The sequence below is a fragment of the Melozone crissalis genome, unplaced genomic scaffold (genome assembly GCF_028551555.1).
Source record: "Melozone crissalis strain CALT ecotype California unplaced genomic scaffold, PUWL_Pcris_2 ptg000006l_1, whole genome shotgun sequence".
Taxonomy (NCBI): domain Eukaryota; kingdom Metazoa; phylum Chordata; class Aves; order Passeriformes; family Passerellidae; genus Melozone; species Melozone crissalis.
Window position 1 is genome coordinate 55540210 of NW_026535784.1, and position 21974 is coordinate 55562183.

Sequence of the window (21974 nt, forward strand, 5' to 3'; positions counted from 1 at the left end):
CCACACAATAATTTTGCCCTTCCAAGACTGGATGCTCTCCTTCATTCCATGGATTTTATTCAACTGTAAATATTCAGGATGGAAACCTGCAGGAGGAGACTTAAGAAAAGTCCCAGAGCAACAAAAATCTAATTTCAATGTTGGCAAGATTGAATAGGAAGATGACAAAATGTGTGACAGCTTCAATGGTTGAGACAGGTGAGAGTGTTCCTCCCCCTCTGAAGGGTGTTTGCTTACTCCCACAAAAATGGAAATTCCAGTAAGGTGATAAAAGCCTGTGAATTAAACAGCATTTAAAAAGAAAAAAAGCATGCAAAATCAAAACAATCTCATATTCTTGGTTTTTTTCCCCATACAATCTATAGAGAGAGATAATACAAAAGCTGCATTCAGAAAGGATATTCCTAAAACCTTGTAATAGCCAGCAACATTTCCACATTCTGATGGTGCACATTCTTATGATTCTATTATATGAAAACTCCTTTTTATAGAAATACATGCATTTTGGCCGTGCTAAAATTGTTTTTAAATTCTGACAATAATTCCCTGTAAGAATCCTTAGTGTGCTCCAGGAAGACTGTAAATGCTGTGGCCCTGGCACTGTGCTTCCTTCCCTCAAAGTGAGAACTGGGAATTGCCATGCTACCCTTGATCACCTGACAGTGAATTAAGCATAAATTAAACTTTCCACCATCTTTCAGAGAACACATTTCTGCACAATTTCTCTGACTCCCTAGCTCTAATCATCAGGATCTGCATGAGTTAGAATTTTGGCCAAATATTAAAATTTTAAATAAAATGATGCCACTTAAATTGTTTCTAATGTAAGAAAATGTAAAGATAACATAGGATTGAGTAAAATTTTGAATATGAAATATTTTAGGATAGGTAATTTTACCCATTAATTATTTCATGAACAAAAGTCCAGAGAAGGCTTGTACGTAAATGGAAGTTGCAAAACATATAACAGATATTATATAATAATATATGTTGAAATAATATTTTAGCATTTTATTATAATATAATAATTATCTACTGTTACAGATGATATTTTGTTATTATATAATATTATAATAATATTTCTAACAGATAGTAGTAATAAAAGTATCCTATTATTTTAAGAATGGAGTTTCCATTTCTGCTTTGGATGTAATATAAAAGAAATTAAAATTCACATTTTAAAAACTTAGGACTTGATTGAGAAAAATGGTATGACTTGCAAAAAAAAAAGTAAAATATTATTTTAAAATATGTACTGTGTCAAGAGATTTACCACTATGTCTACATTTTTATGGCTTTGTGAGAAATGCGATAAAATTTCATTTTCATTTCATCAAGCACATTCTGAAATGTATAGAAAATAAAAATACTAATTTCTGCAGAAAGCAGAGCTTTCCTTTGACATGCTGCATTAATTATGGAACAGCAGGACACATGCATCATTTACTCCTTTTGAGGAATAGACATTTTAATTTATATTTTTAGGCAACACAGGGCTCCTAAATAATCACTCTAATGGAAGATTTTCAAACATAGAAAGCTTTCACAGATTAACTTTGCAAACCTGAAGTACTGAAAATCATCTGCAATCCCCTAAAATAAGCTTTTGCATCTTAATTTATGCAGCGTCAGATTTCATGTAACAAAGCAAGCTAAAAATAAACAGAACGAAAGCAGCGAGGGCTGCTTTAACTGAAGGGTGTATTTTGATGCGGTGTGGAGCACAAGAACTTGGCGGTGAAACATCGCAGTGTTTTAATTCCTCTGTTCTGCAGTGACTGTGACCTGCTGGAAGGCGGCAGGAGTTCCTGGGGAGCCGAGGGAAGGCAGCAGGGAAGGCGAGGTGTGTTAGTACTGCAGCGGGGCAGGCAGGGTCTGTGCCAGGGACAGAGCACATCCCGCCTCCTCACGCCGTGCGGACTCACAGCCAGAGCCAGGCACTCGAGGTGAGTGGACAGAGCACAGGGAGAAGAGAGACACACCCAGATAACATCCACAGCTGACACAAAGCATGGACAGCAAAACCAAAGCTCTGGAATCTTCCCCACCATGCGGCGCACGCCATCGGCTGCCACCGCGAGCCCCGGAGCAGGGAAGAGGCAGAAGGTGAAGGTGACAGGAAGAGGGAGCCTGTGCAAGCTGGAATATGTGTGCCTTAGGATACCTGTACGGGTTTTCAGGGACATCTCTGTACTGACATTTTGAGCCCATGTAGCAGCTGATACAGGGCAGGGAGCAGAGACCATGAGACAAATCTAAAATTGGTCCCTCCCACCTACGTTGGGCAAATCCTGCTTTCTTACATTCACTCACAACTGCGCTCAACGTTTGCGGGTGAGCAGGGATGGGAAAACACTTTGACCTCTTAAAACCCAAAACATCCCTCACAATCATCTGTGTCAGCTTGTCTAGAACAATATCTAAATACTGAACAGGAAATAGGTGAATTCAATGCTGCCATTCCAAAGGCCAGATGAACTATTTCTGTATGACATGCTCAGGGGCATGTGGAATATCCTGACTGAAGGGTATTATTAGCATTTCGTGCCTCTTCTCCATGAGATTTAGGTGTTTATTGTGGAAAATGTGAGCAGGGGTGATTTGCTGTACATCTGCCTGAGAGATAGCTTTTTCCATCAGCAGGAGTTTTTAAAAAATAAAAGAAAAATAGTGAGATATCATTTCATAATCAGAAACCAAATCACAGTCACATACAGAGTTCACAATAATCATGACTGGTCTTCAAAGTTTATGAAGCAACAAATGGTTGATGTAATTAAAATCCAAGTAACTGCAGAGGTTGGATCAACCCCAAGGGTAGCTGACTGTAATATCTTCTACCTTCCTATCAGGTTAAACAAAAACTTTCGTGTCCAGCTCTAAACTTTGTGTTCTAAAACACTCTTGATCTCTTGGACATGTAATTTTGCAGACCAGCTACCTAAATACCAGCAGCTCCTAAGAAGGAGCCCTGTGCAGCTCAGTCTGAATAAATGACAATGTTTTCCCAGATGATTCCAAAATCCCATTTGAAATATTTAACCCTGCCCATATAAAATGATGGGGTTTTTTTTTTTTGCCCTGAATGGCTGTGAAATCACCCATAAATAAAGGGCAGAGAGATGATGTGACATTTCAATAGGACAACAAGGAGAAGGAAACCAGTGAGACCTAATTACTACCCCATGCTTTGTCTGGGGAAGAGACATGTGGCTCTGAGGAGGTTGCTTGCATCTGTATCAGCTCTCCAATTAAAATGGACTTAGCTCAGTAGAGCTTCCACAGGGCATACTGCAACTAGCATGGACATTTAGGGATCAGGGGACTGAAAGGCTTGGATGAGTCCAGACTTTCCATTTCCTTTTGCTGTGCATCACATGTGCTGTGTCATGTCAAGTTGGACCAAATAACAGGCTTATTCCCTGAAAACCATCAGTTTCATCAGCTTTTTTTTTGTATGATGTAGGCAGGTTATACAGGAGACTAAAGGAAATAGCATTTCTGCCTCCTACTGTCACTAATACCAGCTGCTCTTGAGTCTGATACCCTAGAAAACAGTCTACATAAAATTAAAACACAATAAATCCCCAAAAGCAAGCAAGGAGAAAATCCCAGTCCCTTCCCCAGAAGGGACAAAATCATATTCAGGGAATAGAAAGACTCACCCTGGTTTTGGCATCGATCTGCCCTCCGCGATCCAACAAGAGCTTCACCATGTTTGTGTTTCCCCTTTTGGAAGCCACATGCAGTGGGGTGATTCCATTCTACACCATGAAAAGAACAAACGATGAGCTGGATGGATCTGAAGGTGTGCAATGGGGGTGAATTTGGGTTCAGATCACAAAAAATGAGACCATCACATAGTAGAGAATAAACAAGAATGTGCTAGAGCATCAGAGCTAGGCACACACCATATAAGCTAGAGTTAGTAATTCCTTCCTAAGCAAGAGTCCTTCTCCATTGTTTTGGGGTCCTTGAATGAAGGAAGCAGCGCATCTGCCCAAGCAGCAAACATCGCAGCCCCAGGGCCAGACAAATACACAAACATGTATCAGAGTCCCAATGAGCCAATAGTCACAAAACACTGAAGCATTTCAATCACTGCAACGTACACAGAGGACACAAATGCGTCACTCCTACACAAAAGAACCTTCTTGTGTAGTGCCAAGAGCATAAAGGAGTGGTAGGCTGTGTAGGCTGTGTAGGCTGAAAGTCCTTGAAAACACTTTGGGTGAGGCAAGAGGTAATATTAGCAGCTACTCCAGATTGGAAGCAGGAGGGAGTCAGTCTGGAAGGCAGAACCCTGAGGTAATTCAAAGCCTGTCTGGCAAAATCAAACAGCAAACTTGTGACCTGGAAGCTGGGTTGAGATTACCAGAGGTTTTCATGTCAAACTACGTAATGTGCAACAGCAAAGGGACGGGACCATGTAACTCTGCAGTTGTTTACCATGAAAGAGTAGTCATGATTAATTAGTTCTTTTACTGTTGAATTTGTATAACAGCCATATACTTTACTTTCTGGCTTTGAAAAAGAGTAACATGTGAAAACATGGAATTCAATCAGTATAGCAAATATTGAATACCAAAAAAGCCAATCAATCCTACATCAATTTCCAGAGTACATCTAACAAACAGAAAAGCCACAGGGAACTGACACATTATAAGAGCATCAGCTTTCTGGAGCTGCCAAAGGATCATGCTCCCTCCAGCTGGGAATACTGGCTGTTACACAACTCCCAAGGCCTCCAGGACATCGCACAGAGACAACCTTTCAGAATTACTGCAAAAAAGACAGCTTCGATCCCAACAGAACTTCAGCATTACTTTGCTCCTTTCTTCACTCAGCTCTTGCCTCAGAGTTACCCAAAGAAACCCCCCCATTTCTGCAGGCCACTTGAAGCAGGCAGGTGAAGGGGTGAGTCCGTACCCTGGCGGTGAAGTCGACGGCAGCTCCGCGGTTGAGCAGCAGCGTGGCCACGTTGACGTTGCCGTAGTGCGCGGCGATGTGCAGAGGGGTGAAGCCGCTCTACAAAGGGAAACAGCCCTCGTTACACACATCTTCTCACACAAGGTCAGCTACTGAACTAGAGCCTCAGTCCAAAATGCTGCCCAACTAACACATCGTGGCAATTTTATCCAGACTGTGAATAGGTATTCTAGAGCACAGCCTTTTGGGCAGAGAAGTCAGTTTACAGGGGGGAGATTATCAAAAGTGCTTCATTCCTTCATTCCCCACCTCAGCCCCCTGCATCAGTGGCCAATAAGATCAGTTTTCATCACAGAAAATATTAATGTATTAGCCATCCTTAAAGAAAATAAAGCAAGTTCCTTATTACCATTTGGAAGCAACATGGGTCTTTTAGGCTGGGTATATTTATCGGGGTTCCAAAAATGATCACAAAAGTTGCTGGACTCTTATTTTACTCCTCTTAGAAATAGAAATATGGACAACATATTTCATCTTGGGCTTTTGTTTGTTTGTTTGTTTTTTCAAAAGCAGTAATTATTCAAAATGTAATTAAAGAGTTTGGTTTACATGAGAAACTACTTAGTAGCATAGTAAAGGAATCATAATTATTTATATACAATTTGGATTGCAAAGGAGCTGAAGAAACCTCGCAAACCATAAATAAAAAACCCCACACTTGTTGTGTTTTGAATACTAGAAGGTGAAACCTGCTCCAGCAATGAGATGTACAATCTCCTGACAACAACATGAAAAAAGATTAAATTTTCAGAAACTAGGACAGAGAGCAAGCTTTCCTTCTCGTAAGTAATTCAAGTAGAAAGGGCCTTGCTTTTGAGGTTTCCCTGAAGAGCTTTACACTGATTTGATTGGATCTTGCTGATAGTTATAGAAAGGGAGGAATACTTCTGGCTCCTTGACTACAGCATGCTCTCAGCTGGGTTTCCTGCCTCTCAGTATCCAAACCACCATTTTAAGCTACTCCTGGAACAAAGGAATGTGAGCACGTGCTGCTCTCCTTCCACAGGCACTGCAGTAGCCCTTGCCCTTTCCCTCAGGGAAGAGCATGCCCCATGGAGCAGGTGCCCAGGGAAGCTGTCACCCTTCAGTTCACATCACTGCTGCCTCCTGGCAGCCTGCTCATGTGTGTACACACCAAGAGGAAAGCACCTTCCCGTGGGCATGTGCATCCATAATTCATTCCCTCCTCCAGCAGAGAAACTCCATTATTCAAAAGCAGGTATTGAAACAACAATCTCATCCTTGGAACTTTTTCTTTCTCCTAAAAGTGGCAATGATCTTTTGGGAAAATGCCAGTCCAAGCCAATCAACCTCGTGATTTTTAGTGGAAGTAAAATCCATATAAGAAACGTGTTATTTACTGCAGGTAAATTCTGAATATATACTGTCCCTGAGGGCTTTGCAAAACTTTATGGAAAAGATTGTAATAGGAAGAATGGTAAAAAGAAGCAGATGCCCTGAACAAGTTTTTACCCTGGAGAATTTGATTATGCTTATTATTGTAAGAAACAGAAAATTAATTTTACCATTTTTCTGGCCAAGCCAGACACCCAGATGTAGTTATGCCAAGTGAGTGCATTTTCATAATTAATGAAATTGAGCTAAAAAGCATCTTTATCCTCTTAGCTCCACTACTTGCTTCAGACTCCTTTGGACGGATGTGAATTCTCAAAAAAGTCTTTCAATACTGACACAAGTAAAAAGAAATTCTAAGACAAAGGATGAATAAAAATAGGTTTTGAGCCAGAATTTTCTATGTATTAAAAAAAGAATAATATCTTCACTTCTATTGCTAACTAATAAGGAAATATTGGCAAAGAGCAGTGAAAATAATCATAAGTAACAGAAAGAGTAATTAAAAATTGTTGATGTCGGTACCTCAGTCGTCCTATTCACCATCATCTGATGCAGCATGGTTTGGGAAAAAGAGGAACAATATTAAAGACTGGCCGCAAAACGAAGAACTATGTTGCTTTTTCTGAAATGAGTTATGCTGTTAATTATGAGAAAAGCCATTCAAGCATGCATTAACTTTAAACACAATCTATGCTCCCGTGGGCAATAAACCAATATCCTACTTCATAGGGAAGCAGTGATTCTGCTTCCGTTCCAGTGGCTTCTGGTTCGCAAATAATGAGAAAAATCTGGTTACCAAAGAAATAGGAGGCAAACTAAAAAGTGAAAAAATGAGCACTTTGTAATTACTGTGCAGCTTAACACCGCAAACTTATGGGTATTACTGGCGATACTGGTGGAGCGAGTTGTCCTTCCCCGCCAGAGCAGTTCCGTTTCCCCGTTAGGATGCAGGGATTCGAGGTGCTGTCCCCGGGCCCGGAGCCCACCCCGTTACCTTGGACTGCACGTCGGCGTTGTGGTCGTTCTGCAGCAGCAGTGCCGCCGACTTGGTGTCATCCTTCCTGGCGGCGATGTGCAGCGCGGGCAGCCGCACCTTGCCCTTGGTGTCGTTCTCCAGCAGGATGGCCACAGCCTGGTTGTGCCCCTGCTGCAGTGCCACAGCCAGAGGGGTGAAACCGTCCTGGGGGCAGCAAATAAGGGGTGCTCAGCACGGCCAGACAGCCGTGGGGAGCTGCACCGCGCCCTTCGCGCACACCGACCCGGGGAGCGTGTTCCCAGCTGTTTTCCACCTCTGCACTCCATCTCCAGGGACATGAGATTGGAGGCACAACATATTTTAACTCTTTCAAACAACTTCAAAAGGCTTTCCAATATTTGAAATGCTTTGAAAGATCTTTCACACTTCAAAGTAATCTTTTTTTAAAGTCAAGTGCAAGCAAAGAATCATTCTATAGCATCTCTCTTAATTACTTCTCATCTTAAAATGGGCTACAAAGCCTATCTTTAGCAAATTTTTGGTAAATTCACTGAGCACTGAACAGTGTCAATGTGAAAAATATAGACAGAATATGTTTATGAACATCTCACATATCTGCAAAAAGGAAGTGTATCAAATGCGTTTGCTGCTGTTCCCGTTCAAAGTTACACATGAATCATGAGTCAAGAAATCCAGATCATGTTTAGGAACATGATTTGAGGGAGGAAAACTACACATTATTTATGTTTCTTTTAAAAAGAAAATCAGAAAATCAACCTTTGCTTGTCATAGTTTTAGGTTTGTTTCTAAATTAGTTTAAAATTGTCTTGTTCCTCCACACGTGCCTGGGATGGCCAGTGCTTTAAAATCCATGATAACAAGATAGCAGCTTGCTCTCCTGGCTTAAGTAGTACAGGCTACCAGATATTTCATTCTGATTTCAAACTGAACCCTTGCTCTGGTCATGCACCCTCCCCAAGCACAGGTGCTCTGTAACTACATGAGAGATGGGACAGCTTTGCTTTGGAATAGAAATACAGAAAGATGAGAGAAGAATAAAGGCCAAGTTGGGAAGGAATGAGAGCTAACATATGTTGAAAGAAACATCTGAAGAATTGCCAAGGCAATTTTTCCCCTCAGTAATCTAATAACTTTCTCTCCCTTTTGCGTCGAGCTGTGGGTAGGTGCATTGTAACAGCGATACTGCTGTGGGTTCTGCCTGTAATAGAGATTAAATTCTGTACAATGAATTAAAAAGGGGGGAACAGCTGACAAAACAGCTGAACTGTAAAGATTATTCTGAGATTGGGGCTACATAAGGTGTTGAAATGGCTTAATGCATTTGCCTTTTGCCTCTGGGAACATGAGAACAAATCCTGGATTAGAGACTCTGAAACCGAGCTCACCCTTACTCTCCTTTTTTATCTGCACATACAGAAGTGTGAGAGGAAATGAAATGCATCCAAAGGCAGGGCAAGTTTCAAGGCTTCAAAGATAAGTTCATCCATTTGATTTGCACCATTTCATCATGCACCCTCCTCTAGAAGGACACAACTCTTTCTGCATTCCCCCTGCTATTGCCTCTTTTGACCATGGCTGACCAAAGCTTGGAGACAGCTTTTCATGTCCTCACCTCCCATGAGGAGGGCCACTCTTTGATGCTAAACAGAAGGACCTTCTCCCTGTATTTGAGTGACATCCACAGTTCAGGCTGTCATCCCACCTTATGAACGTACCATTTCTTCATCCTATTCATGAGGTGAACTCTGGGCACCTATGAAAGTGATGGTGGCTCAGGCCTTCCTTCAGGAACACTCACACAATCATGGAAACCATCCCCTCAGCAGGACCTGAACCTAAAACTGACCTAGTTAAGCAGCAAAGAGATCAACAACCTTTACTTTACAAGCTACAGAGTGAAAACTGATCTTTCTAAAGGCACAAGATAAATTTGGAGTCAGGGTCAGAGTAGGAATATATTTACTTTTTCTCCTCTCTGCCTCTTCTACAAAATGACACTACAGTGTGTGTTCTGTCAATGTCTGCACTCAAACAGAGGCCACATGAATTATAACCATCTCACCCTCTCAAATCCTGCAAACTGAATGAATTCCCAGCCAGCAGAAGCTGCTGGGAGCTGGCTGCCAGCAGGTGGCTGTGGGCTGCAGCAGGGCTGGGCTCATGGCGAGCCCCAGTTCCACCTGGCTCCTTCACAAGGAGTGTGTGTCTGCCTTGTTGCCTGGCAATCATTTGGGATTTTGTGTTTCAGAAAGCTGACATGTAATGTGATCACCACATCTATGAAGGGATTATTTTATGAGCTGTCATCAAATAGTACAGTACCCACTGAGAGGAAGGACAGTAGACAGCTGTTAACACTGACAGGTTTGAAGAGAAGGAGAGGGAGCATAAATGCACCAGCATTTCAAATTGATCCACTTGTGAAGGCAATCCAGAAAGGTAATGTTTCTGAGCAGACTAGAGAAAACAATAAACAGGAACAAAAGCTCTGGCCAGAGAGAAATTTTGCTATAGCTACTTCACATGTCACACACATAGAACAAACAGGAAGATGACACACTTTGCAGCACAGAGCCTGTTCACTCACTCCCTTGGCTGGAATAAAGAATATTTGGCAGAAAGAGGAAACAAAATGAGCATAGTCTAATGACCAAGGAGTTTTCTCCACTGCCCCTAAACCCCCTCATATGTGGAAGGAAGCTTGTTGGATTCAGTTCCTCTGGAGATGGAGTCTCCTCTCTCCTACTTAGGTGTCTCTCCTGCTTGCACAGGAGTTACTGCAGGTTTACAATCCATATCCCCAGTAAATATTATCCTTCTGCCTATTTACACCCACGTGGCCCAGCAGTAGAAATAAAATGTCCATCAAGACAACAGCCTGCCAAGCTCACTGATGCAATCCTTGTTAGCCATTTGGTTTCCAGTTTACACCAGTCAGAGCCAATAATGAACACTCACAAGTTACACCATGTCACAGGAGATCCTCAGAATCAGAGTAACTTAAGGGAACAGCAGCAAGAGGCTGGAGTAGGTGACCTCCCAAATGGTTCTGTGAACCCAGCACCACAGAGGGCCTCACCTCTTCTGAATTCAACTGACATCCCAAGACTCAGGTGATGGGTTCATGGTTGGACTCCATCTAGAGATCTTTTTCAACCTAAACAAATCTGTGATTCTAAAACAAAGCTTGCTAACAATGACCTGTTGGTGCCAATTGACACAGACAAGCCCTCTGGAGACAGCCCACACAGTTCTGACTTCAAGTGATCCGAATACACAGGCAAAGAAAAATGTGAGAAAACCCCCTCACCTCGGTAGCTGTGCTTTGGTTGGCTCCATTCTCCAGGAGATATTTCACCACCTCAATGTGGTTCTCTTGAGCTGCCATGTACAAGGGAGTAAAGCCATTCTAGGAAGGACACAGGAGAAAATAATGTCATGTTGAAATGATAGGTACCAACAATAATGAACCACAAGTGGATACACAGCTAAAAATGCATTTGTGTTCTTGTAATTGAATGTAAAAAGAACAACCTTGTATTTTTCCCTTAATACAGTCATGTTCAATGCCATTTAAACCCACAGAACTCTCCAGGCTTTCACACTCATTTTCTTCTGACATATTTTAAGGAAGCAATGGACACACAAATTATTAATACAGCTATTCCTTGCTGATAATGCTCAGGGATGTAAAGCTGGCAATAAAGTTTTATGAAAGCTGACAGGAAAGCAAGAGTTTCCTCCATTTATTACATTTACTTAAGCAAAGACATCATCCCCTGGAGACCATGAAGCCCATACCTTCTGACAAGCTCAGTAGAAATGGCAAAGGCTTAGCATACTATGAAAAACTTCTAATACATAAAACATTGCAAAGTATCCAACATAAAGGAACTCAGCCTTGCTAAGGAACAGCTGCCTTTCTGACCATACAGCAGGTTCAGTTATCATTTAATTAAAAACTTAAATTAAAATGACCTAAATTTATTAAAATAATTTGCTCTGAATAAAATGTAATTTTAAAAATTTATTCTAAATCTATCAGCCTACAGTAGAAAATCTTTCTTTGCAATAAAGTAATTTAATGAAAACAATTGTAATTAATTACCTACAAAATCTTGATGAAAGAGAGGCATGGAATTCTGTCTGCCTGATCAATAATTTATAAGAATTTTTAGGATTTCTAAGAAGACCTTAGAAAATTCTTCAATATTCTGTACATTACTATGTAACATAAGAGGACAAAATCTTCTGGCTTGAAATGTCACTTTAAGCTAGAAAATAAACCACAAACCAGACTTCAAACATGCAATTTATTTGATTTTTTATTATCTTGTGTGCTGTCACACTGAATGACAGAGTTGTGCATTCACACAAACAATCAGAATCAAAACAAATACAGTGATAATCAAAAACCTTCTTTCAGGGAAGCCAATATTATTCTTTCTAGGAAACCTGCTGTGGAGGCATTCTAATAATTTCCTAATGAAATAAAATCTCATTTTTCAGTCACTAGATAACACAAAGATTGTAGAACTGATGTCTTTACAACCTCCCTCTGTGTTTACAAATGTAGAGGACTTTTCAAGCAATAAACCTAATTTATGTTGTGGATGTTGTATGATATCTGCCATAAAAGTTGCAGCAAATATTTGAATGCTGCTTTGCATAATATCCTGGCATTTCCACTGACAATCTTGGGACACAGAATTAAAAAATGGCACCCAGAGAACACTTAACAACAGTACAGTGCCAAAACTGGGGGGATGTATTTTGAGTGGCTTTGCACAGGAGTCAGTTATTATCCAATATTCTCAGAAATTATTCAAATGATGGACTCTTATAGTCACAGATAGTATGACCAACATAGTCTGCAAGTCCATCACATCACAGGATCATCATTTGAAAACGTGGTCAAAAGACCTGGAAAGGTAATTTAGTAGGGACAAACACAAGCGTCTCTCTACTGCTGGGAAAATAAACTATCCACACAGGGAATGACAAGTAAGACAAGAATTCTGCAAAAAAGGCCCTAGAGGTCAGAAATGTCTTCCAGAGACTGGACACTGGTCAAGGAGCTCATTCTGCTGTAATAAAGAAAACCCTTGCACTGGCATAAAAATGTATCTCCTTAGGGAAGCTATCTTTCCTTGAGAACAGGCTAATAAATGGTGGTGTTCCGGCTGGAAAGGTCAAAGTGAAGGAAAACAGTCTCTAAAGGGAAGAGCTCTGTTCTGCATATCCATGACAACTAAAACAAAAAAGCAAAGTTTACAAGGCTGCTGAAGGGAAAATTCAGGTAAGACACCAAGAAAAGCCTCTTAACAATAAGGTCAGGCTGATGGGAAGCTTCCTCTTCCCAAATCACTGCAAAGACCAGGCAGCAAACTGGAAGCTCACAGAGCCAGCCTCTCCCATGTCCCCTCCTGGGGCAGGAGGTGGGGAGTCAGGGAGCTCTGGTCTCCCAGCTGCTCCTCAGACAGCTCTTAACACAGAGGGGATAAGGGATCCCATCATAGCATAAAATAATGGAAGGCTGTTCACTGAGTAACTGGGAAGGTGAACAAGAGGCAGAGGCAAGAGCCGGCAGAGGGAATTAGGAACAGATTGGCTTCTTTTCCATTGCAGTTGTAGGGAACAGGACAGAGGAGCCTGCAGGTACCCAAGCTGGCTCACTGTTCCAGCTCATTCCCACTCCGGAAAGAACCAACGTGGCAAACTACGAGGGATAACTCATAGTAATTTTCCACTCGCCTCATCAGCGTTTTCATGGCAAAGTCTAATCCTTCAAATGTAATACATGCCTTCTAGCTTGGAATATTACAAGGATCACACTGACTGAATTGGGTGAATATGACAATTTTCCAGCCACAGTAAATCAATTTACTTAAAAGCTTTGAAGAATCTAATTTTTTTAATCAACTCAAGTCCCTGGTTCTGGAACAGAACTAGGACAATAAATCCTGGATTAGGAGACTATAAACAACACGTACATGACTTCATGACCTTTTAATACCATGAAATACTTAATGTTTTTCTACACAGAGATCCAGAAGAGTGTGCCCATTTTATCATACTTGTGCTATAATCACACCTGAAATTACAGAAATTAGGAGAAAGAAAATTCTCACACAGAAAGACATAGTATCTTTGTTTTCCTTCAAGCTTCATTTATAGTCAGAAACTACTGTATGTATTCTGTTGAAATCTGGCTCATTTTGGGAATTACAATATGCTAAGAGCTACGTGCAAAACTGCCTTTACCAGACGTGCTGGAAAACATTCCTCTGAATTTCTCCCCCTGGCAAGGTCAAGCCTGACTTTGTCTGCTGGCAGGGAGAAGTCTGCTTTCTCAGTGTGCTTTCAGTGAAGCTCTGGTTTCAGAGCTTCTAATTGCAGCGTCCCCAACTGCAACAGTCCTGGCCCTTGGCCAGGAATCTCCTATTTTAGGATTCCCAATATGCCTGCTCTCCTTGGAAGAGCTGTGCCCAGTGGGATTAAGTGCTAGCCCTCCTGGAGCTCTTCCTTCTCCCCTGGCCACTGGAGCCCAGGTGTTCCATCTCCCTCCCAGCCCCACATGGTTTCTGTGATCTGTCTCCTTCATAGTGAGTTTTTCTCTCTCAGCCAGTCCTGCACTTCCTGAATGGAAATGCCCACAAAAACCAGACCCTTCCCTTCACTTCCTTTCCTTTTGTCAATATAAAACCCCTTCCCAGTTTCTCATCTTTTAGATGAGCGGCTCTCTACTCTGCTTCTAGAGATATGTCAAATCTCAAGTCCCATAGCTCCCCAAACTAAAGAAAACATTTTCCCTTGACTTTCGTTTCACTATCCCCAAGCGTCTCCTGCTGTACCCATGGGAAATGATTCTCCATGGCCATACTGCAAGGGAGACTGGCCTCTCCCCTTGCCACGTGGAATGGGACTCTGCAAGTTTATTGGGCCAGTGGGTGAGAAATGTTTATTTCAATAAATTTCCATCCAGTTTATGATCCCATACTGTCCAGAATTAAAGAAAGAATACTGACTGTGACCTGGAAAAGGAGAAATGAACTACATTTTTCTTTCCTGTTAAGCTCAGCTGTGCAATCATACTCTGTCTGTATGTTTAGATTTGGTGCATCATCTGAAAAATCGAAATTAATTGTGTAATGATATATAACATTCATTTCCAAACAATGGTTTCATCAGAGTATTCATGGTGAGAACAAAATATTCCAATTTCATTACCCCCACAAATGTGTACTGCAAGATGTTTACTGCTATAATATAAAGTCAGAATGAGAAATTATCACAAAACAGATTATATTTCATACTTTGTTCTTTCTACTACATTCACTGATTTACTGGCTAATTGGAGAAAATGACTAGCTCTCAAATTATTTTTCAAGCTATTAATGTAAATTGCCAAGTCTATATATGACTCAGAATTTGTATCATTAAATTGTCCCCGAGCCCTAATGAAGAACACAGGCTGAAGAAGCAGAGGGATTATTAGGGTGTTGAGAAAATCACACAATTCTATAGCTTGGTGGAGCTTTATTTCTTGGCAGGCTTTCAAGGAACTAAGGCTCCTCTTCGCAGGCAGTACTGAGTTGTTAGCTGTGGACTTCAGTGTCGATATACATATTGTATCCATATACTTTATCCATATATCCATATATTTTTTTAATACTGATACAGAAAAGAGAGAAAACAGAGGTATATATTCTCTAGATTTTGCCTATTTGAAGAGGATTCATGAGGGTTAGCAACATATCCTTTGACTAAATAGTTAGCATAAACCGACACAAACATAACTATTTTGTATTATTTTATAGGCCTCCAGGAACTGTTTAAGACTGTATTGGATGACAGTGATTATCAGGAAAGAGAAGAAAAACTGGCATCTCATGCAATGGTTTACAATCAAGTGCTCATATCTGCTTAGTTCTACTCAATAAAAACAAATATTGACATGAAGGATGAGATAAGAGCAAGACAAGCTTAGATTATTCATCAAACAGCTCACACACATTAGCATGTCTGTGTGTCATGGTCCTGTGCTAAAATAGTGCTTTATGCAGTAAGATCATGATCATTTGGGGACCTTCAAGTTCAAGACCTGTTTGAAAGTGTTATCTGCTCTTCAGAATATTGCTCAATTTCAACAAGAACAGAAAGATCCTGATCTGAATCTTTGTTCTCCAACAGACAATCTTCCTGTTTTCCCCATTTTCCACCAGCACCAGTCTAAACCAGTGACTTCTATACCTCACCCTAATAGCTCTACCTTCAGGCACTGCTTCCCTCATCCCAGCTGCCAGGAATGTCTACAGGAGAGGAAATATCTCCAGCAGGTTATTCTGTCTCAAAGGGGAGAACGTTATGCAGGGAAGGAAAATAACAGAAGCAGTGGGAACAAACCTTTGGGCATCACTTTTTTACTTTGAAGGGGACCAAGCACTGGCACCAGTTATCCAGAGAGGCTTTGGAGTCTCCTTCCTTGGAAATACTCAAAACCCAGGAGATGTTCCTGGGCAGCCAACAGTGGGTGATCTTGTTCAAGCACAGGAGGGAACAAGATGAGCCCCACGGGTGTCTTCCATCCTCAGCCCTTCTGTTACTCAGTGAAAAATCCCCCAACAATCCAAGCAATAAACTAATTGTAAGCAATGACACATGAGGGTGACAAACGCAATCTGCAAACTAAATTCAAAGTACACATCTTGATAGAACCATCAATTTCACAATTCTGGAAACTTTGCTCAGTGCATTATGCTCAGGAGCATTATTTTCAGTCAAACTATAAATAAACACTTCATAAGAGGATTATATCTGAGCAGGAGAGATTCTGTGTATAAAAGGGTGAATTAAGGATAGATTATGGTACTATGTTAATTTTCTGAAGTCTCTTTTTTTTGTTGCTCTTAGCTTACATCAAAATCCAGCATTTTAACATAGCAGTAACTCGAACAATTATTCACCTCCATATTTCTTTTCCATTAAAATATATTTTCCATAAAACAGATGTTTTTTAATGAAAAATAATCTCTTCCATTAAAATCTCATAAATAATTGAACTATGACATCTATATTTACATTCAATCTAACAGCAACTGGGAAATTTGTGAAGATCAGGGTATAGATAAAGGGATAAGATAAAGGGAAATTAATATAATTTAATTATAAGGTGCCTAATGGATATCACTTTGCCATACCGTCAACAGAAAGCGGCCTACTCTGAAGAAAGACTGGGCATACTCAAATCAAGAACTCCTATATCCACATTATAAGAGGGACTCAGTAAAAACACCTTTTAGATACATCCACAAACAATTGAAATGCTGTGGATTTCTGATGAAAACATTGCATGCTTTCAGAGCAGAGATTTTCCTCCATGCTTCCCAGTGAGCAGTACCTTATATATTCACTCACCTCAGCTATCATTTCCTTTTTTAACAAAGCTGAAAAGTGCTAGTGAGGATGTCACAGAGATTAGATGTAAGTATCTGTGCACACAGAGGTGCTGGATGTAGGGTGGCACATCCCTAGGGGGAAAGCAAGCTACTCTATTCTGACCTGCTGTAAAATCCCCCAGCCAGTGTCAGCCAATAATTTAGGTGACAATTCTTGCATCCATGACACATGGCAGATGCTGAGGCCTGCAGAGTCCCATAGATTCAAGATGAGACAAGTAGTCAGGAACATGATAAGAATTATTGGCTTTAGGGACGCTCGTCCTGAAACTGGTTCAAACAGTTAAACAAAAACCCCAAAAAAACACCAACCAAAAAAAACCCCTAAAAGATTATTTACTAGTTTGAGAAAACACATTATAAAGTGATTTGTAATAAATATTTCTTTTTTAAATGTAGTGACACAGAAGCCTACACAGAAAATAGCACCACCCCTTCAGCTGTCCCACTAATTCCCTAGTAATATAAATAGTGTTTGCCACTCTGTACTTACACCACAGCAATAATGACAAAGCCTATGGATAAATGATGCTGCCTGGGCTGTGATAAATTTGGCAAGTTCATTCATGAGGAATCATCCAGGACTCCAAGAGAAGCTCTACGCATATGCTGCCTCCCCACTGCAAGGCCCCTCTCTTGGGAAGTGTGAGTTGAAGTCACTTCTGAGCCCAGATGCTGAATGTAAAGAGCACAGATATTCTATTTCAGTAGCTTCAAATATCACAGGTTTTTCCGCAAGAACAGCAAAGTAATAACAGGGCCTGAAACACAGCCAGTCAGAAATCAAGATGCTCTATGCTCTGGAAATAGCATTTTGGAGCTGATGGAGAATAATGGGATGAGAACAGATTGGCCATGTACAAGAAAACACCACCCTGATGCTGGGCATAGGTGAGGGCCCAAAGGCATCTTGATTCTAATCAGGGTGCCCATCTGAAACTGCATTTGGGGTTTGCCTTCTGACGCATGGCAAGGGAAAAGCAGTCCTGAAAGCATCCATTTATTTTGTGTGGCTGAAGGCTGGAAGGGGGACAATAATGAGGTAAAACCGAAAATAAGATGTTTCTATTTATTTGGTTGTGGCTCAGTCATCCCCACACTCATAAATATACATGGCCAACACTTGCACTGCCTGGTTCTCTCAGTCACCAGCTGGGGAGGAATATGGTGTGTTGGTCTGCTGAGCCCTTACCCTTCCCATTGGCATGTTGAGTTCTTGCAGCCTCCTAGAGCTAACATGTTCTCAGAATAAGTATTATTGACTGAAAAAACCACTTCTTGTTTCAATCAGAATATTTCCATCTGGACTATTTATCCTTTCATAGCAGTAAAGTCAAAGAATTGGCTATGACATATACTGTAAGTATTTCCAGTTTGTTTTCAGTCTTTGTTGAAATATTTGGGTTTTTTCATTCTTCTTCATGTATTACTTTTGTTTACATCTCTCAAAATCCATATAATCCTCCAGAAGGCATTTCTTCCCTTTTTTCCCTTCCAGTGAAAAAATAATGGGTCTGTACCTTTATTACATTTGCCATGACCAGCTGTGGCTAAATGACTCCTCTTGATACACAGCAGCTAAAAATCTGCCTCTCTAAATATATTGATATAAAAGCAGAAAGCACCATTGGTGGAATTAAAGCCTTTTGTCATAATGGAGTAGCAAATTGTGCTCCATTCCAAAGGTTAGATTATCCTCACAACCCATGGGGGGAGCAATCCCTGGTAAAGCAAATCCTAGGGCATCCTGACAGAAAGAAGCCGATCGCTTATCTGAGAATCACCTAAATCCTCCCTTTGCTTTTGTAGTAACACAGAACGTGGATGCTCACAGAGCCCTCATAGCTCCTTTTGGGAGCACGCACTAGGGCTGGAAATGTGCTGCCCTAAGGATTGCTTCCATCTGATAGGAAGTCTGGATAATAGCTCAAGCAGTCAGAACAGCCTCTCATGTATAGTGACCTAGGAAGTGGTGGCCGTAACAGGGGCAAACTTAAGCAACAATTTCTTGGCTAACATGTTGCCAATGCGCTTAGAGCAGGATGTCGAGGAAAGGAAACCGGAGGGCTTTTAAATAACAAAATCAGCTTGGGGGAGGACTGATTTATCTAATCCTCGCTCTCTGTATCTGGGTCGCTTTAAATAATCTGATGATTAAAGGGTAGCTCCTCCTCCTTTCAAGAGGGCCCCTAAACAAAACAGTGGTCAAAACATAACCGCACTAATGGGGAACACATTCCCTTGTAAACTCTGCAGCAGGAATTTGAACATTGAAGAGTATCACCTCTTTCCTAGGTGTCTCCAAGGTGTGACAGTTCCCTTACCATTCCCAAACAGGAGCAGATTGTACTTCTTCATTTTGCCTTCTACTTTTCAGCTTTGTACCTCAATCACTTGTCATTTGTCAAAGTGCCTCATCCTGGCAATGTCAGGATAGACCCATTCCCTAAGGAAGGCATGGTCAGGACAGCTCAGCATCACTGCTGCAGGGACAGTCTGCAGGTACACTCAATTATGAGGATTGCTGCAGTCAGGCTATCAGCTCATTTGGAAGGATGACTTCCAGTTTTGGACACCTCTGATGCCTCTACATGAGTCAGATGGTCCAGGATGACTTAAAGAGAAAGCAACAGGAACAAAGAGTAATTTGTCAAAGGAAAGGGTTGGACTGACTAAATCTGGTGATATTTCTTCCACCTGGAAAAAAATTCAAGAACTCGTGTAAGAATTCCCAATATGTTGAAATGTAATCTCATTGAGAGGAAGAGCACAAAAAATAGTTACTTTTCTAATGCACAAGCAACAACTAGTACTAGGTTTGGGGGGAAGAGATGATGCAGCTGTGGAAGAAGGGTAACACTGGACTCAGTGAAGGTGTGTGATGGGGGCATGAGTGTGGGTGGATGTGACAGAAGTGAGTGGCCAATTCCACTTCCATGGGTCTGCCGGATGGAACATTCCAATGCTCCCTGAAGACTTTGCCTGAATGTCCCACTGAAATTCCTAAGTACCTAGAGGATCACCCACCCAAGTGAATACATAGTTCAGCATGTATGGCAACAATCATCAGTCCATGGGTTAGACCCTGATCTGTTGCTCAAGAAAACACAAAGCTCAAAGGAACACCTGGAACACCCCAGTGGATTCATTACCTACTGTGTTTTCTCCTTCACACCATCCGTGTATTATCAACAAGTGCAGCCTGGTCAGATCTACACAGGACCAAAATAATGGTCAAATCAATGAGAGAAATTGCAAAAATTGAGTTTTCACCTGATGATACCTGTCTAGATCCGCCCACTGAACTATGTACAGAGTCAACCAAAGGGCTTATAGATACTCATTATATAAATATATTTACTATTTAATATTTGTAGCAAGAGGCACTTCTAACTGAGCCAAAAAAATTCCACTCTTGTCCAGTTCTAGGTAGAAATATGCCAATAAAGAGCACCATCTTGTAGATCTTTGGCCATTGTGGGTGTGCCCTTGTGCCAGCCTCTGCCTGAAACATGCTCCAGGAAGATGCGAGCTCTCAAACGGCACGCACGCAACTGGAAGTGGAGTCACTCAATTAGTAATCACTGTGCAATTAGGCTTTGCATCAAAATAGAAATTACTTCTCTAAAAATAGCAGTGATGACATGTTATCTCAAAAGGAACAGAGTTTTTAAAAGAGGAAGATGAACAAAATAACATCTCTGAAGGCCAACATAAAGCTGAAGGGCAAAGCAAAGTAATCTAATAGAAACCCAAAATCTATAAAATCAGAGCCCAGAATGCTTAACAGCCTCAGATAGCACAGATGGGGTTTGTAAACCCAGTGCTTTCAGTGGGTTTAATAGCATTTCCTGAGATAATTCTGTTATTTTGCTGTTGCAAGGGACTGGAAAATGAGTGTGGTGTTTCAGATGTCATTGCTTGTAAGTTTTGATGAAGGCCAGTGTTTTTATGCCATTTAATCGAGAAAACTAAAGAAAAAACAACAAACTGAACAAGCTCAAGTCGCAACTACTCCTTTACCTGTTCACCCTCAAAGAAGAAATTCTGTCACTATGGGAAATTGTCATCACTGAAAATGAGAATGGCTTTGACAGATACTGAATTCTTTAAAGAAAAAGTGATGCTGCAACCACAGCAACTCTGCTGGCACTAAATCACTACCAGCAAAGGGCATTTCACAGGGGCCTAAAAAATACAAAGTGTGAAATAACAGAGATACCAAGGAGAAGATGCAGTATACCCTCAATAGCACCAACTGCTGCTAAATGATTTGAGGGTGACAACAGGGCACCTATTTTTAAAAACGGAATTGAGGGAAAATGTAAAAATTAGAAGTTGAGCATTTCAGTTATAATTTCTCACTTTTGTGTTCTATTTTACCTATAATGTGTATTTTTGTTCATTTCTCACTTTCTCAATTGAGCTCTTTCCTGATACATTTTTCTTCACCTTTTTTTATCAATGACATCTTTCCAGACAAGAAAACTCAAGTTTTTGAGAACTCAAACACATTCTGTTCAGTCATTCTTTTTCCTTCTTTCCTATCTAACTTCATATTTTTCTTTTTTGACCAGCTGTAGTTTAAACCTTGCTTCATCTGTTATCAAACCACGTCTATTCTTTATCAATTTCAGAGTTTCTGGTTTTTTCTCTGCAACTTTTATTTTCTATGCCATGTTATTCTTGACACATCAATGCAACCTTGAGCAGAAAGGCAGCATTCATCAGCTTCATTCCATTCATGAAGCATTAAAAAGTTACTTTGTAATTAAGGGACACCTTCCACTGGAATGTTTCCCTTGGCAGTGGCAACAAGAGCCTCTGAATATCTGCCTGAAGCAGCTTTTACCCATGTTATCCAAAAGCACAGCAAGGCAGAAAGACACAACCCAAAGGCCCCAAAGCTGGATGACACCACATTAAGGACTCCTGCTCCCAGTCAAGTCAACAGGACTTGTTTAATTGAGACAGCAAGGCACAAAGGCAGGACATCTGTAAGCCAGCAGTTCCAATCCGTCCTGCCTGGAGAAAACGAGTGAGCAGTAATGGGGAAAATGTCCTCCATCAGATTAACTCCATTATCTCAAGTAGCAAATGCCTGTTAACAGCTCTGAGCACCTTACACAAACCATCCAGTGCTAACAATAAAATGTCTTCAAAACTAGAATACT

General features: G+C 40.9%; 1 protein-coding gene across 28 annotated transcripts in view; it reads right to left on the reverse strand.

Annotated features, from left to right (window-relative positions):
• The window catches only part of ANK2 (ankyrin 2), a 273624-nt gene that overhangs the window by 86192 nt on the left and 165458 nt on the right, over positions 1-21974 (reverse strand). For 27 of the 28 annotated variants that reach the window (XM_054292269.1, XM_054292302.1, XM_054292311.1 and 24 more), the window contains 5 exons: positions 10653-10751; positions 7340-7525; positions 6868-6891; positions 4930-5028; positions 3666-3764 (listed from right to left, as the gene is read on the reverse strand). In XM_054292269.1, coding sequence (XP_054148244.1) covers positions 3666-3764; positions 4930-5028; positions 6868-6891; positions 7340-7525; positions 10653-10751 — 507 coding nt within the window. The remainder of the gene's footprint in view (positions 1-3665; positions 3765-4929; positions 5029-6867; positions 6892-7339; positions 7526-10652; positions 10752-21974) is intronic. The other variant, XM_054292293.1, reaches the window with a different exon arrangement.